Source organism: Gossypium raimondii, chromosome 4 (genome assembly GCF_025698545.1).
Source record: "Gossypium raimondii isolate GPD5lz chromosome 4, ASM2569854v1, whole genome shotgun sequence".
NCBI lineage: Eukaryota > Viridiplantae > Streptophyta > Magnoliopsida > Malvales > Malvaceae > Gossypium > Gossypium raimondii.
The window spans coordinates 11940451-11953227 of NC_068568.1; the positions used below are offsets into that span (position 1 = coordinate 11940451).

The following is a 12777-nucleotide window of genomic DNA, read 5'->3' on the forward strand; positions in this document are numbered from 1 at the left end:
ATAGTAATTAAGTCATAGTCATGGCCACCCCTTAAGTTGGTTGAAATAATTGAGATGATATATATTATATTCAAATACGTAGCTATCTTCCTTATAGTTAATGGATCTGTGAATGAGATAGAAGGATTAAACTAGATACAATAATTGTAATGGTTTATACCCATTTCCCCCTTTAGAGCTCTTTTCCCATCTATTTCTGTTGTACTTTTCCCATATTCTTTGAGAATCTTGGGTCTCCAATTCACCTTATTATGTCACTGGCGGCATTAACTCCAATTATGTACACATCTGCATGAAAATTTTAGGGTTTCTTTTGCAACAAACCCAGCTAGGGAACATTTTTAGCCTTGTCATGGGTTCCTGGATGATGCATGTATATTATGAAAAAAGAAAGAATGCATGTACCCGAAAGGACAGGTATTTTTAGACATGGAAACCCTAATAATACACCACTTGAAATGCTTGTGAATGAATGATTGGCAGGTACCTCTCCTAATTCATCATCCCAATTCTCTGGATTGAAACTGGCATCTGGGTTTTACATTTTAAATTAACTATATCCTCTTTTATTGGTACAGCATCTCTTTTGAATCTCATCCTATTATTGTGCCAAACTCATTATAAAAATCCAAACTACAATTTTGTTCCTTTTTTAGCAAGGAAATCCCTTCTCTGGAATTTAAATTATTGAATGGCAGCTTTCCAATATGCTGTTTACAACTCACCTCAGCAACTATACTATTATACTACTAGGACTAAAATAAATTTACCTCTCATTAAGCTCTGCTACAAAAATTCTGGAATTTGCTGCAATAATAAGTAAAGGATCATTCTCTTACATTGCCAAAGGAAAGTGAAAATTTCATAAATATTAACATTATCAATACAAAGATATATCACATAGTATAAATGAACGCATAAATGTCATGTCTGCAAAATAATCTCAAAAGAAAAAAAATATAAACAAATAGTACCAACAACACCGAAAGAATTCAGAAACAAACAAAGATGCATCAACTTGATTAAATGGTTGAAAATTGCATTCTAACCTCCCATCACCAGACCAACTTGACGATGAACTCCAATTAACCAAAAAATAATTACCAAAAACCTCGAGATGCACAAAAAGTCAAATTTTTTATAGTCTTTTCCATCATCTTGGATACTATTTTTACGAACACAATCATTACACTTTATCATGATAAGATGTTCTTAATATATCTTACGAAACCTTAACTATGACAAATCTTATATATTGACCATAAAACAGTTAGAAACAATTCATAAATGAAATTAAAATAGTGACATCCATGACCATCTCTTATGATACATTTAATTTTTTAAAATAAATAAATGAAATTCATATTTGTGATTTTCTTTTTCTTTTCTGTTGTAGTTTAGCTGCTAATAGTTAGATGAATCAAGACAGCTAATTTACAATTTTGTTTTCTTGAAAGACCGTAGCTTTTTGCTTTGGGTTGCTTCCTGTTACTTTCTCCTACCCTTTTGAATATAACAAATATATATACTGTTGTTTTCAGCACAGGATTGATTTAACTTGAATAACAAAATTATAGAAGAAAATAAATTTTTAAAATGGAAAAGGAGCCAAGGAATTTTTCCTATAAAAACCCAACTTTGCCTCTGTTCTTCTTCCCCCTTCTCTCATAGTCGTTCCTTTGAGAACATTACTAAAATCTTTTCCTTCACTTTCCTCTGTTTCTTGGCCTTCCAAGATTCTTTCTTTTATTAGCTTACTTGGTTTTTGAAACCGGTACGATGATTTTCAAAGCTTTCTACTTTCTGGGTTTTGTTCATGAAATGCTTTTTTCTTTTTTGGGTCTCCGTGATGAACATATAAAATGTATCATTTCTTTTTGCCTGTCATTGCTTCCATTTCAAAATAAAAATGGCACAATTATATAAATCCATGTTTGTTTAACCTAAAATATTGCTGATTTTCATTGATGGAAAGTCGGGTCTTTTGGTTGCAATCCACAAATTTTGTGGGGGCTTTTTCTTTGTTTAAAGATCAGCACATCAAAATAGTGCTTTCTTTTTTTTTTCTTTGGGGGCGGGGGGAGGGGGGGGTTTGGAGGGGGGTTAAATTAGCATGACTTTTTCAATTCCAACTCTTCAAGTTGCTGTTTATTAATCACATTAGCTTTCTTTTAATCACTTTTAGCCCTTAATCCTAACTTTATGCCTTTTTCGATCATTAACGTGGAACTTTCGAGCTTCATAAAGTGTACTTTAAAAGTCTAAAAAGAACACTTTGCATACCTCTTCTTTATTTCAATTAGTAGTCGTGGCTGTGGTTTATCCACTCATGAACTCATTGATTAAAGTCTTATCCAACTACTTGGAATCGGCTAAATCTCATCCACTTATTACGATTTGTTCCTATTTCAGGGTGGTAATCTGAGTCAATTGTGTGTCCTCTGTTGGATAAAAGCCATGAAAACTTTGTAGCTGCAGATATTAAAATCAATACTTGTATTAAGCTGACTTGGACTTCAATCTTAACTTGTTTCCATTGATTATTTAAGGTCCTCTTTGCTGCTTATCCTACCATCAACACAGAAATGGAATTCGAGGACCGTTATAGACAAGCTCAGAGGCCTAAATATGATTGCCTTCTTTTCGGTAAGCTAATCTTCTTTCAGTTAAGTTTTCAACATATCAAGTAATAAAAATGGCTAATAATTTGGTTTGAATTTGCAGATCTTGATGATACCCTTTATCCCCTTAGTTCTGGTATTTCAAAAGAATGTGGAAAGAATATTAAAGGTTGGGATTTGGATTGTCATGATATGATACCGTTTTTACTGTCAAGATTCCAGTTTTTTTCAAATGAATGCCCTTTTTCTTTTTTTGTTCTTGTTCAGACTATATGGTTGAAAAACTGGGGATAGAAAAGGACAAAATCGTTGAACTGTCCAACCTGTTGTATAAGAATTATGGGACAACAATGGCTGGCCTCAGGGTACTCATTTGTTTTTGCAAACATCTTTTTTTTGTCATTTAGACAAATATATAAATTTAGTTTGGTTTTGCAGGCAATTGGTTATGACTTTGACTATGATGAATACCACAGTTACGTTCATGGAAGACTCCCTTATGACAACTTAAAACCAGATCCTCAATTGAGGAGTCTATTGCTGACCTTGCCTCTAAGAAAAATTGTAAGTGTGTAAATAAGGAGAAATGAGCCATACTTTTTTATTGAAATGTAAGTTTGAACAATGTGTGTTGTTGGATTAGATCTTCACAAATGCAGACAAGGTCCATGCAGCTAAAGCTCTGATTAAACTCGGACTAGAAGACTGTTTCCAAGGGATAATCTGCTTTGAGACACTCAATCCTACCCATAAGAATACAGTTTCTGATGATGAAGATGACATTGAGTTTCTGGGATCAGATGTTGCTACAACTGATGTCCCGAGCAGCCCTGAAATTTTTGACATAATTGGCCATTTTGCTGAGCCAAAGCCAGGTCCAAGTGCAACATTATTGCCCAAGACACCCATTGTCTGCAAGCCACAAGAATCTGCCATAGAGCTTGCTCTCAAGATTGCCAAAATCAACCCTCAGAGAACTGTAAGATGATGTTCTTTTCAACTTCAATGGTTGGTTGGTTTTACAATCTACTGATGTTGGGGTTTATGCTGTTTCAGTTGTTCTTCGATGATAGTGTCCGCAACATCCAAGCAGGAAAATGCGTCGGTCTTCACACTGTGCTGGTATAAAACATTTAATATCTTAATAATTAACAAAAACAACAATCACTTGGAATATAGGAAGATGACTAAGAATAATAATATCTGCAGGTGGGCACATCCCAGAGACCTAAAGGAGCAGATTATGCGTTAGAAAGCATTCACAACATAAAACAGGCATTACCAGAGCTTTGGGAAACAGACATGAAATCTGAAGTCAATTACTCTGGCCAGGTTACAGTGGAGACACCAGTGACAGCTTAGATTCCATGTTATTTATTACTTGTTTTAATATTTATGAAGATGAAAAGCCATCATTAGATGGTCCCCATTCCTCTCCTTGTTGAGATGATCCAGATGTCTGACTCTCATCTTCATTATATTAAATAATATTAATGTATAAAATGAAAAGGGTTCCTCCTGTTGCGGATGGCTTAATAAGTGTTGTCTTAATCTATGAATGACCATGCTAATCACGATATCTATATAATATATGACACTGGATTTAATTTAATCAGTTCAGATCAAGAGGGGGCAGATTTGATGCATGAAAATTAGAAGCAACAGGCTAACGTACATACTATTTCACCTTTCAAAATACGACCAATGTTCTTATTTTATATTTGGTGCAAAAAAAAAAAAATCTAACTACAGTTGTTCAAAGCTTGAATCTTGATTTTATTTTATCTAATAAATTATTGTAGGTCAAAGTACATAATACTCCTTATACTACATCTTGAGTTGCATTTGATTCTTTTACTGCAGTAGATGAATTGAAGTTTGTTGTTTTTCCAACGAAATTTCGTATCATACATTAACTTTCAACTCTTTTTTATTTTGGATATAATATTTTTCTTATATTTTATATTTAATAGTATGATTTATTCGAATATTTCATATTTATAGTAAAATTAAGGATAAAATTTTATATTTATCAAACAGTCTAATTATATTCAATACTTAATTTTAAGTAACATGTCAAACATGTATTATTACTTAAATTCAACACTTAATCTTTTAGTATTTATTTTAAATGCTTTAATGTTTTCAATTTCAAAATAAATAAATAAAAACATTTTATATGAAATGATAATTCTTCTATTGTTGTAATCTTTCTAAAACACATTTAAACAAAAATGAAAGCTAAAAGTAACACTATTATTGCCATAACTTTTGAAAGAACAAGCAGCGCCACAAATTGTACATATGTAATATCACTTCATTTCGTTTCCATGACTTTTTTGTTCTTTGGGAAAATTATTATTATTAAAGCTTAATTTTTTTTTTTAACTTTTACCACCGTTTGAAATATGTATATAATTTTACCCAAATCCTCCTACAACATAATTTACCCCCCAAAAAAATTGAAAAATAGCAGCCAGGCCCTTATAAGGCCCCTTCATTTTCGATGCAAGATATCACCCACACCTCGGTGTGGATACATCACCTAACGGTTAGTTTAACATTACTTTTGAGAAATGTTTTTAAAAAATACTTTGGAAGAGTGATTTTGAGAAGTTTGGTTTAAGATATTAAATATTTAGTATTATTGTAAAAAAATGTTTTTGAGAAATAAAATGTTCATTTTAAACATAATGTTATAAAGTAACAAATAAGCATTTAAATAATGTTTAAATTAATTACTATTATGATATTTTAATAAGAATATAGAAAATAATTTATTGTTAATATTTTAATATATAAAAAATAAAATTTAAATATTTTTTTAAGCAATTAACCAGAAAAAGGGAAATTACCAAGTGTTGGAGTAGAAGTGTCCATGGTTCGGGCTGGGCCCAACTAAAATTTTAAGCCTGTTTGCTAGGCTAGGGCCAAAAAATGGGCTTAAAATTTTGCCCATTCTTGGCTAGGATAAAAATGCTAAAATGCGGGCCTGGCTTTCCAGTATTAATTTTTTATATTATTTTTTATATAAATTTTTAATATATACAATACATCAAAAATACTAAAAATATTAAAATAAATGTTTCCCAACAAATTGAAAATAAATTAAGAAATAATATGTATACCTAAATAACACTAACATAGGTGCAACTTAACAAGCAAATACCTCTAAAATAGTAATAAAATTAACAATAAAACAAGACTTATACAATATCCAAACAATAACAACAAAATAGTAATAACATAATAATGAAATTGTAGCACAACAATGAAAAAAAAAACAAAAAGAAAATAACAACAAAACAGTAAAAAAACACATCTTTTTTTTTTTTTTGCATATTTGGGTTTGGCTCAAGCCAAAAAATCTTTACCCGAGGCCCAGTCCATTTTCTAAACAGGCCTTATTTTTTTGCCCAAGCTCATTTTTCGGTCTATATTTTTACCCAAACCCTTTCACTTTTCAAATGGTCCAACCCATGAACAGGTTTATGTTGGAGGGGTGAAAAAGTAATTAAGCTGTTAAAAGTGATTTTGAGAGAGAAAAACTAAAAATTTTAACTTCTCCATTTCGAGAAATCTGCTTTTGAAAAGTCAAAAATTTCCTTCAAAAGTTGTTTGTTTAACATTCATTTTACTTTAAAAGTGTTTTTCATTTCAGAAGCACTTCTAAACACAACCTAAAACATGCTCACTTCTTTTAATTTCTAAACATGCATATGGTGTTGTTTTATATATATATATTTAAACAATCTGTTCCAATGATATTTGCTCTTTTTGACACAATATTCAAAATTACTTATAGCCCCTTTCCAACTCATGAATAGGAGGATAATGTGTTTCAGCGAACTCAAACCCACATCCTCTTAATAACAATACTCATGCCAATTGAGTTAATACTCAATTGACGTTGTTGTTTTAATTTCTTTAAATATTAGAAGTGTGTGGTGAATGCTATTAAATATTAGGTTAGTAATTATATAGATGGGATAATTGAGTGAAAAATAAACAATTGGTTAACTGGTTTAGGTAAAGTTAAAGTTTCAAATATTTAAAATCGATTGAGAAATTTAAAAATTTTCATTATTTTAATTTAATAAAATCTCCTTAATTAACTTAGTTAATTTTAATAGTAATTAGAAATTATTTTATTGATCCGGATTAGATAAAATTGAATAGTTAATACTTAGCAAGTTAGGATTTAGTCCCGTGAGAATAACATCTTCTCATCACTTAATTACTTCAATTGATACATGCAATTGTTTTACTAATTTCACTCATCAAGTTTTCGACATTGTTACTAAATTCTAGTTACATCATCCGATTATCGATATTATTTCAATAAGTTCATTTCATTACTAAATTCATTAATTTAATTGTTAAATGAGACATCGATCTTATGTGGTATAATTTAAAATGAAAACTTTAAAGAAAAATAAATATTATAAAATGGATGTTGTAAAATCTCGATTTTATGGTTTTGAAAGCTTTTACGAAACAATAGTTCATACTCTTTTTCTATTTTACTCTATTTTTATTTTTAATTTTAAAATTATGCGATAATATTTTAATTTTCTTTAAAATTTCATTTTAAATTATGACATATAAGATTTTACATGTCTTGGAATGCTTAAAATAACGGCTTCAATAATGAAAAGGTCGATTAATTTAATATTGATAGTTGAAAATGTAATTAGAACGTTTTAAAGTTTATAAACCAATTTAAAATGAGGGTCATAATTTAAATATTTTTGATGCGAATAATTTTTTCTTATATTAATTGAGTTAATTAACAATTTAAATAATTAAATTAATTTTGGATTATTTGTGAAATTAAACAAAATAAAAATTTTAATGTTAGTAGAGATGCGTAGGCCGACAAGGCTGAAATATAAAAGATATATATTTTTTCTTTTGAATATGTTCAAAAAAATGAAAAATCATGTTTGTCCGACTTCACCCGATTACCCGACATTTACCCTTGACTTAGCGAAGCCGATATTGCCAAATGGATCATAGAGCCGAGGGCTATCGGCTCAACGTATTTTACAAAAAAAAAAAAAAAAAGAAGCCCTTATAAGGCCCCTTCATTTTCGTTGCAAGATATCACCCACACCTTGCTTTGGGTACATCGCCCAAAGCTACTTCATTTCTAAACCTTTAGATGATGGGTTTCCCTTTTTTTTTTTCCTAAACTTAACACGATTATATTGGAACTAAATTAAAGTAAATATAGATAAGATTTATGATGAAATTTAAATTAGAATAAAATTCAAATGGGAAATTTACATAAATGATACTCGAATATAAGAATTTTATACTTCAATTTTGTTATTGGATCAAGGCTATTAGTAAACACATCGATAATGTTTTTTTTTTCTTTTTAATAATTTTAATATACATTCTGATTATATTTTTTCTTTTTGCAAAATATCTAAAACTACACATAGTCCCTCCCCAGCCCATAAATAGGAGAATAATGTGTTTCAACACACTCAAATTCATGTCATTCTACATTGACAATGATATTCATGCTAATCGAATTAAAATTATCAACAAATAATTCCTACACTCTAATCTCACGACGTAAATGTGAAAGAAAACATTAATTAATAGGCCAAACAGAATTCAATAGATTAAATCGTAGATTTAAATGTGTTAGAAATAATTGTAATGTTGTCCTTTTCATTAAATGTATAGTGTGTTCGTATTATTTCCAAAATTTGTAGACTAAGATACACTAGATTCTTGTCCTTTTCATTAGATACGGCTCAGACCTAGGCCTAGGGGCGTAGGCAAGGTCACAGGCCGAGGCCTGGTCTCCCTCCTCTTTCACATTGTTTTCAAATTTTCATGCTTAAATGTGGTAAATAATTTTCTTTTAGCTTCAAAAAGAATTATAATTTTCTCTCCCTTTTTATATTTATCCTCACTCTTACAATATAAAATTTCTGGCTCCTAGGACTGCAAAAGAGATAATAATGTGGCTATTTTACCCATTTCACTCAAAAAAATTAATATTTATAGAAATAATCCTAGTTCAAAAATATTCATCAAAATAACTTGAAATGAACAGTTAAATTGGGTTATCGGAAATAGATGGTCAGCACTATCTTTTTTTAATTAAAAAAATAATTTTGGGGGTTTTTAACATTAGATGGCCAGGACCATGTAATTTTTAAAAAAAAAATTTAGGGTGCTGGCATACTGATGGCCGACACCTTTTTATCTTATTAAAAAAATATTTTTTGGGGGGCAGTGGTGTCGGCCAACAAATGGCCAAAATCACCCAACAAAAAAAATTGGGAATATTGCAACATAACCCCTCCTTGTTTTCCCATCTTTTTTATTTACCAAGTTTAATTACATATTTTATATTTTAAAACAATATTGAACTACTTATCATATTTTTTTAATTATTATTGCATCACTCACATTATTATTAAATTTAAAAATTAATTTAAAATATATTGAATTACATATTTTATAAAATTTAAAATTTTCATGATTGAATTTTCTCATCATATTTGAATTTTCATGATTTTTTAAAATTTTTGTTTTTATTTTGTTAAATGTAACTTGATTGTTGTTAAACTCAAGTATAAATAATAAATTAAGCCTAAAATTTATATTTATTTTTAAATGTAATGATAACTTTTTGGAGGTGGTTTTGATAAAAAGTTGTATTATTAAAGAAAATTTTTATGACTCAGATTTGTGGTCCTGAACCACTGTTTCGATTTCACTGAAAACAGGCTGTTACATTAATTGTGCATATTAAATTTAAATTAATTTTAAATTAACTACTTTTGATTTGAAAATTAACTAGTTTAGTATCAATTATTGTAATTTTGGATACTGTATTTAGCATTTTAACATATTTTCATAATTATAAAATTCAATATTAAAATTAATAAATAGTTTTAAAATACTTTCATTTGAAGTTCTTTAATAATATTATTGCATGGTCTACATTTTAATATTATTGCATGGTCTGCATTATGATAGGAAAGATGTATGAAAATTTTGATAAGAAAAATTTTACCGATTTCATGTTTAATTATAGAAAGGACCAAATTGCATAAAATGCAAAAGTTGAATTCTAGTAGCTAGAAGGATTAAATAGCTATGGAATTCAAGATTTGAGGTCCTTATAAGGCAAATAGACCACTAAGAGAAGTTAGTAGATATTTATGATGATTCATCCATGAAAATTTAAGAAAAGAAAATGACTAAATTGGAAGGTGGAAAATAAAAGATGATAATTAAATTAAATAACAAAATATCATATTTTTCATCATTTTTCCCCAAATTATTTTTATGGAAACCCTAGCTAAGAGAAAAGAGTTCAAGCAAGTTAAATTGGCTTAATTGGGTAAGCATTCTTGTCCCGTTTTGAGTAATTTTTATATTTCTGAGATCGTAGTAACCTAATCTACCTATTTTGGGGATTAATTTGTAAAGTTATCAAAGTATTAAAATTTTTCCATGGATGATTATGCTGAAATTTTGAAATTTATGGTAGAAAATGAAAGGTTGTTGATAGATAAACAACTTTTGTAAAGTGAATTTTGATGAAATTGTGATTTAGGGACTAAATTGTAAAGATGTAAAATTCATGGAAAATTTCTAAATTTTATGAATTACATGGGCTATAAATGTTATATGAAAAATTCAGTTAGACTTGGAATAAGAATTAAATTGCATGAATTTCATTTTCCAAGCCTAAGGGCGAAATCGTCATTTATTAAAAGTATAGGGGCAAAATGATAATTTTTCCTAGTATGTGAATTGGATGAAATTAAATGTTAATTGTATTAAAATGAGTTAAATTTACTCATATAGATCCGGATAGACCTAGTTCAGAATTGGATCAAGGAAAACAGAAAGTATCGAATTAGTAGCCTAAGAACACGAACACGAACACGAACAATTATCGAGGTAAGTTTGTGTAACTAAATTATGTATATATATGCTTGAATTGAATGTCATATATGTATAATTTGTATAAATGTCTTATGTATGAAATTAATCACATGTTCGATAATGCCCGATAAGTAATAAGTCCAGTTTGAATAAATGAAACTCGATGGATACAAGATTTCCCCGTATTGGTTGTGGTCCTGCATATGTTGCAGACACACCATAGCTCTTACGAGCATCCTGTTATAAGCCCTCTCGAGCTTCCCGTTACATGGTTCCTGCGAGCATCCCGATTGGTATTGATCCTACATGTGTTGCAGTCATACCACAGCTCTTTGTGAGCGTCCTGTTATATGATAGGTATGGATCCAACATATAATGCTGACATACCGCAACTCTTTATGAGCGTCACGATATAGGCTCTTTTTGAGCTTCCTGATATGGCTTGCTTGAACTTCCTATTATATAGCTGTCCGGAGCTCTCTAATAATAACTCTTCGGGAGTTACCTGTTAAGCTCAATGAGCTTCCTGTTTTAAACTCTTATAAGTTTCCTGTTATAGCCCGAATAAGCTTCCTATTATATAGCTCACATGAGCTTCTTGTTATATAGCTCGAGAGAGCGCTTCCTGATTATGTGTCCGAATGGGTACCCCTGAAAATGAGTTGACAGATTACATTTTTGTACACTTTGACTGTACTACATGTGTATCCATCGATATTTTAAATAAATTCAACGGGCAAAGTTCTGACATGGTTAAGTTGAGCTTAAGATGATTTGTCATGGAAATGCACATGTTATACGAAAATATGAAATGAAAAGCATATGTACATGAAAATTATTACATGATGAGCTCATCCTTGATTCTTGATGTTTATGTATAATACATGACTAACAAGTTTCTTGAGATTATATGTGTTTAGATAAATTGCCAAATTTCTTTGGATGAATTTTATATGCTTATCTTAAATATAAATGATTAGTAAGTTGATTTTCCGTTATATGAACTTACTAAGCATAATATGCTTACTCTGTTTTATTTCCTTTGTTTTATAATACTCGAAAGCTCATAAAGGTTAGAACTTGGTCGGAGCCACATCACACTATCCCTTGGACTTCTCGGTATATAAAGCAAGTAATTTCGGTATTATAATGGTATGTATAAGTTAAATTGGCCCAATGATGGCATGTAAATGCTTAGTTGGAATTAGCCATTGGTATGACTTGCGTTTGGTATATTTTGATATGTATATATAATTATGACCTAATCATGTTTGATATGTGTGTTTGAAATAGTTAAACATGGAAAACATGTAGGCCTATTGATGAATGGGTTGTAATAGCATAATTGGTAAGATGTGCCCAAATGCATCTATGTGTATTTGGTAAGTTTGGACACTTGAAAATATATGATGATATGTCATGCATAAGATTTGGTTTTGGCTTGATTTAAATGTTTTAAATTGGCTTGGGAATGTGTTAAAATGTTAATATAGGTGCAAGACAAATTTGGGTGAGTAATAAGGTTTGGAAATGGCCTTAATTTTGTCCATACGGGCAGAGACACAGACGTATGTCTCAGCCGTGTGTCATGCGCATGGGCATGTGGTTTGGCCGTGTGTCCACTGCATCTTAAATTTTGAGAAATAGAATGCTTCAAATTGCTCACACGGGCAGAAACACAGGCGTGTGACTTGGCCGTATGACCCCTGTACCTAATTTTAAAAAATTAAATTGTCCACACGGGCGTGTGGCTAGCCGTGTGACCCAAGTTAGAGAGTTACACGGGTATGGACACAGGCTGGGACACGGCCGTGTGCCTCACATCGAATGCCCACACGGCCTGGGACATGGGCATGTCACTTGGTCGTGTGAGCCACATGGGTGTGTGTCTCCTGCACTTAAAAAAAATTAAGATTTTGCGAAAAATTTTATGAGTTCCCGATTTAGTCCCAACTTGTTTCTAAAGCATAAATTGGGTCTTGAGGGCCCATTCAAGGGACATAATGATTGAATATGTTTGATTTCTGTTATGAATAGTAAATGATATGTGTAAACTATTTTTAAATCTATAAACTCCGGTAATGCTCCGTAACCATGTTCTGGTGACAGATATGAGTTGGGGGGTGTTACAATTAAATTATATGTTTTTTTTTTGATAAAATTAAAATCTGCTTTAATGATTTTCATCTTTTATAATAATTCAAATAAACATTGCTAAATTATTATTATT

At 30.3% G+C, this 12777-nt stretch overlaps 1 protein-coding gene across 2 annotated transcripts; it reads left to right on the forward strand.

The window, feature by feature from the left end:
- Positions 1 to 1608: 1608 nt before the first annotated feature.
- On the forward strand, positions 1609 to 4160 carry LOC105780590 (uncharacterized). 2 transcript variants are annotated; one of them, XM_012604998.2, is made up of 8 exons: positions 1609 to 1774; positions 2550 to 2646; positions 2725 to 2790; positions 2889 to 2986; positions 3060 to 3185; positions 3265 to 3600; positions 3678 to 3743; positions 3831 to 4160. In XM_012604998.2, the coding sequence occupies exons 2-8, from the start codon at positions 2586 to 2588 to the stop codon at positions 3981 to 3983; spliced, it is 906 nt and encodes a 301-aa protein (XP_012460452.1). In that variant the 5' UTR covers positions 1609 to 1774; positions 2550 to 2585; the 3' UTR covers positions 3984 to 4160. The 2 variants fall into 2 exon arrangements, with proteins under 2 accessions (XP_012460452.1, XP_052485324.1); XM_052629364.1 differs by lacking the exon at positions 1609 to 1774 and having other exon boundaries at positions 2206 to 2646.
- Positions 4161 to 12777: the final 8617 nt, after the last annotated feature.

Excerpts from the sequence above, each read along its gene's own strand:
- LOC105780590 (XM_012604998.2), top strand. The coding sequence starts at position 2,586 with ATGGAATTCGAGGACCGTTATAGACAAGCTCAGAGGCCTAAATATGAT. Across the intron at positions 2,987-3,059 it reads CAACAATGGCTGGCCTCAGG|GCAATTGGTTATGACTTTGA; the intron begins GTACTCATTTGT and ends TTGGTTTTGCAG. Across the intron at positions 3,186-3,264 it reads CCTTGCCTCTAAGAAAAATT|ATCTTCACAAATGCAGACAA; the intron begins GTAAGTGTGTAA and ends TTGTTGGATTAG.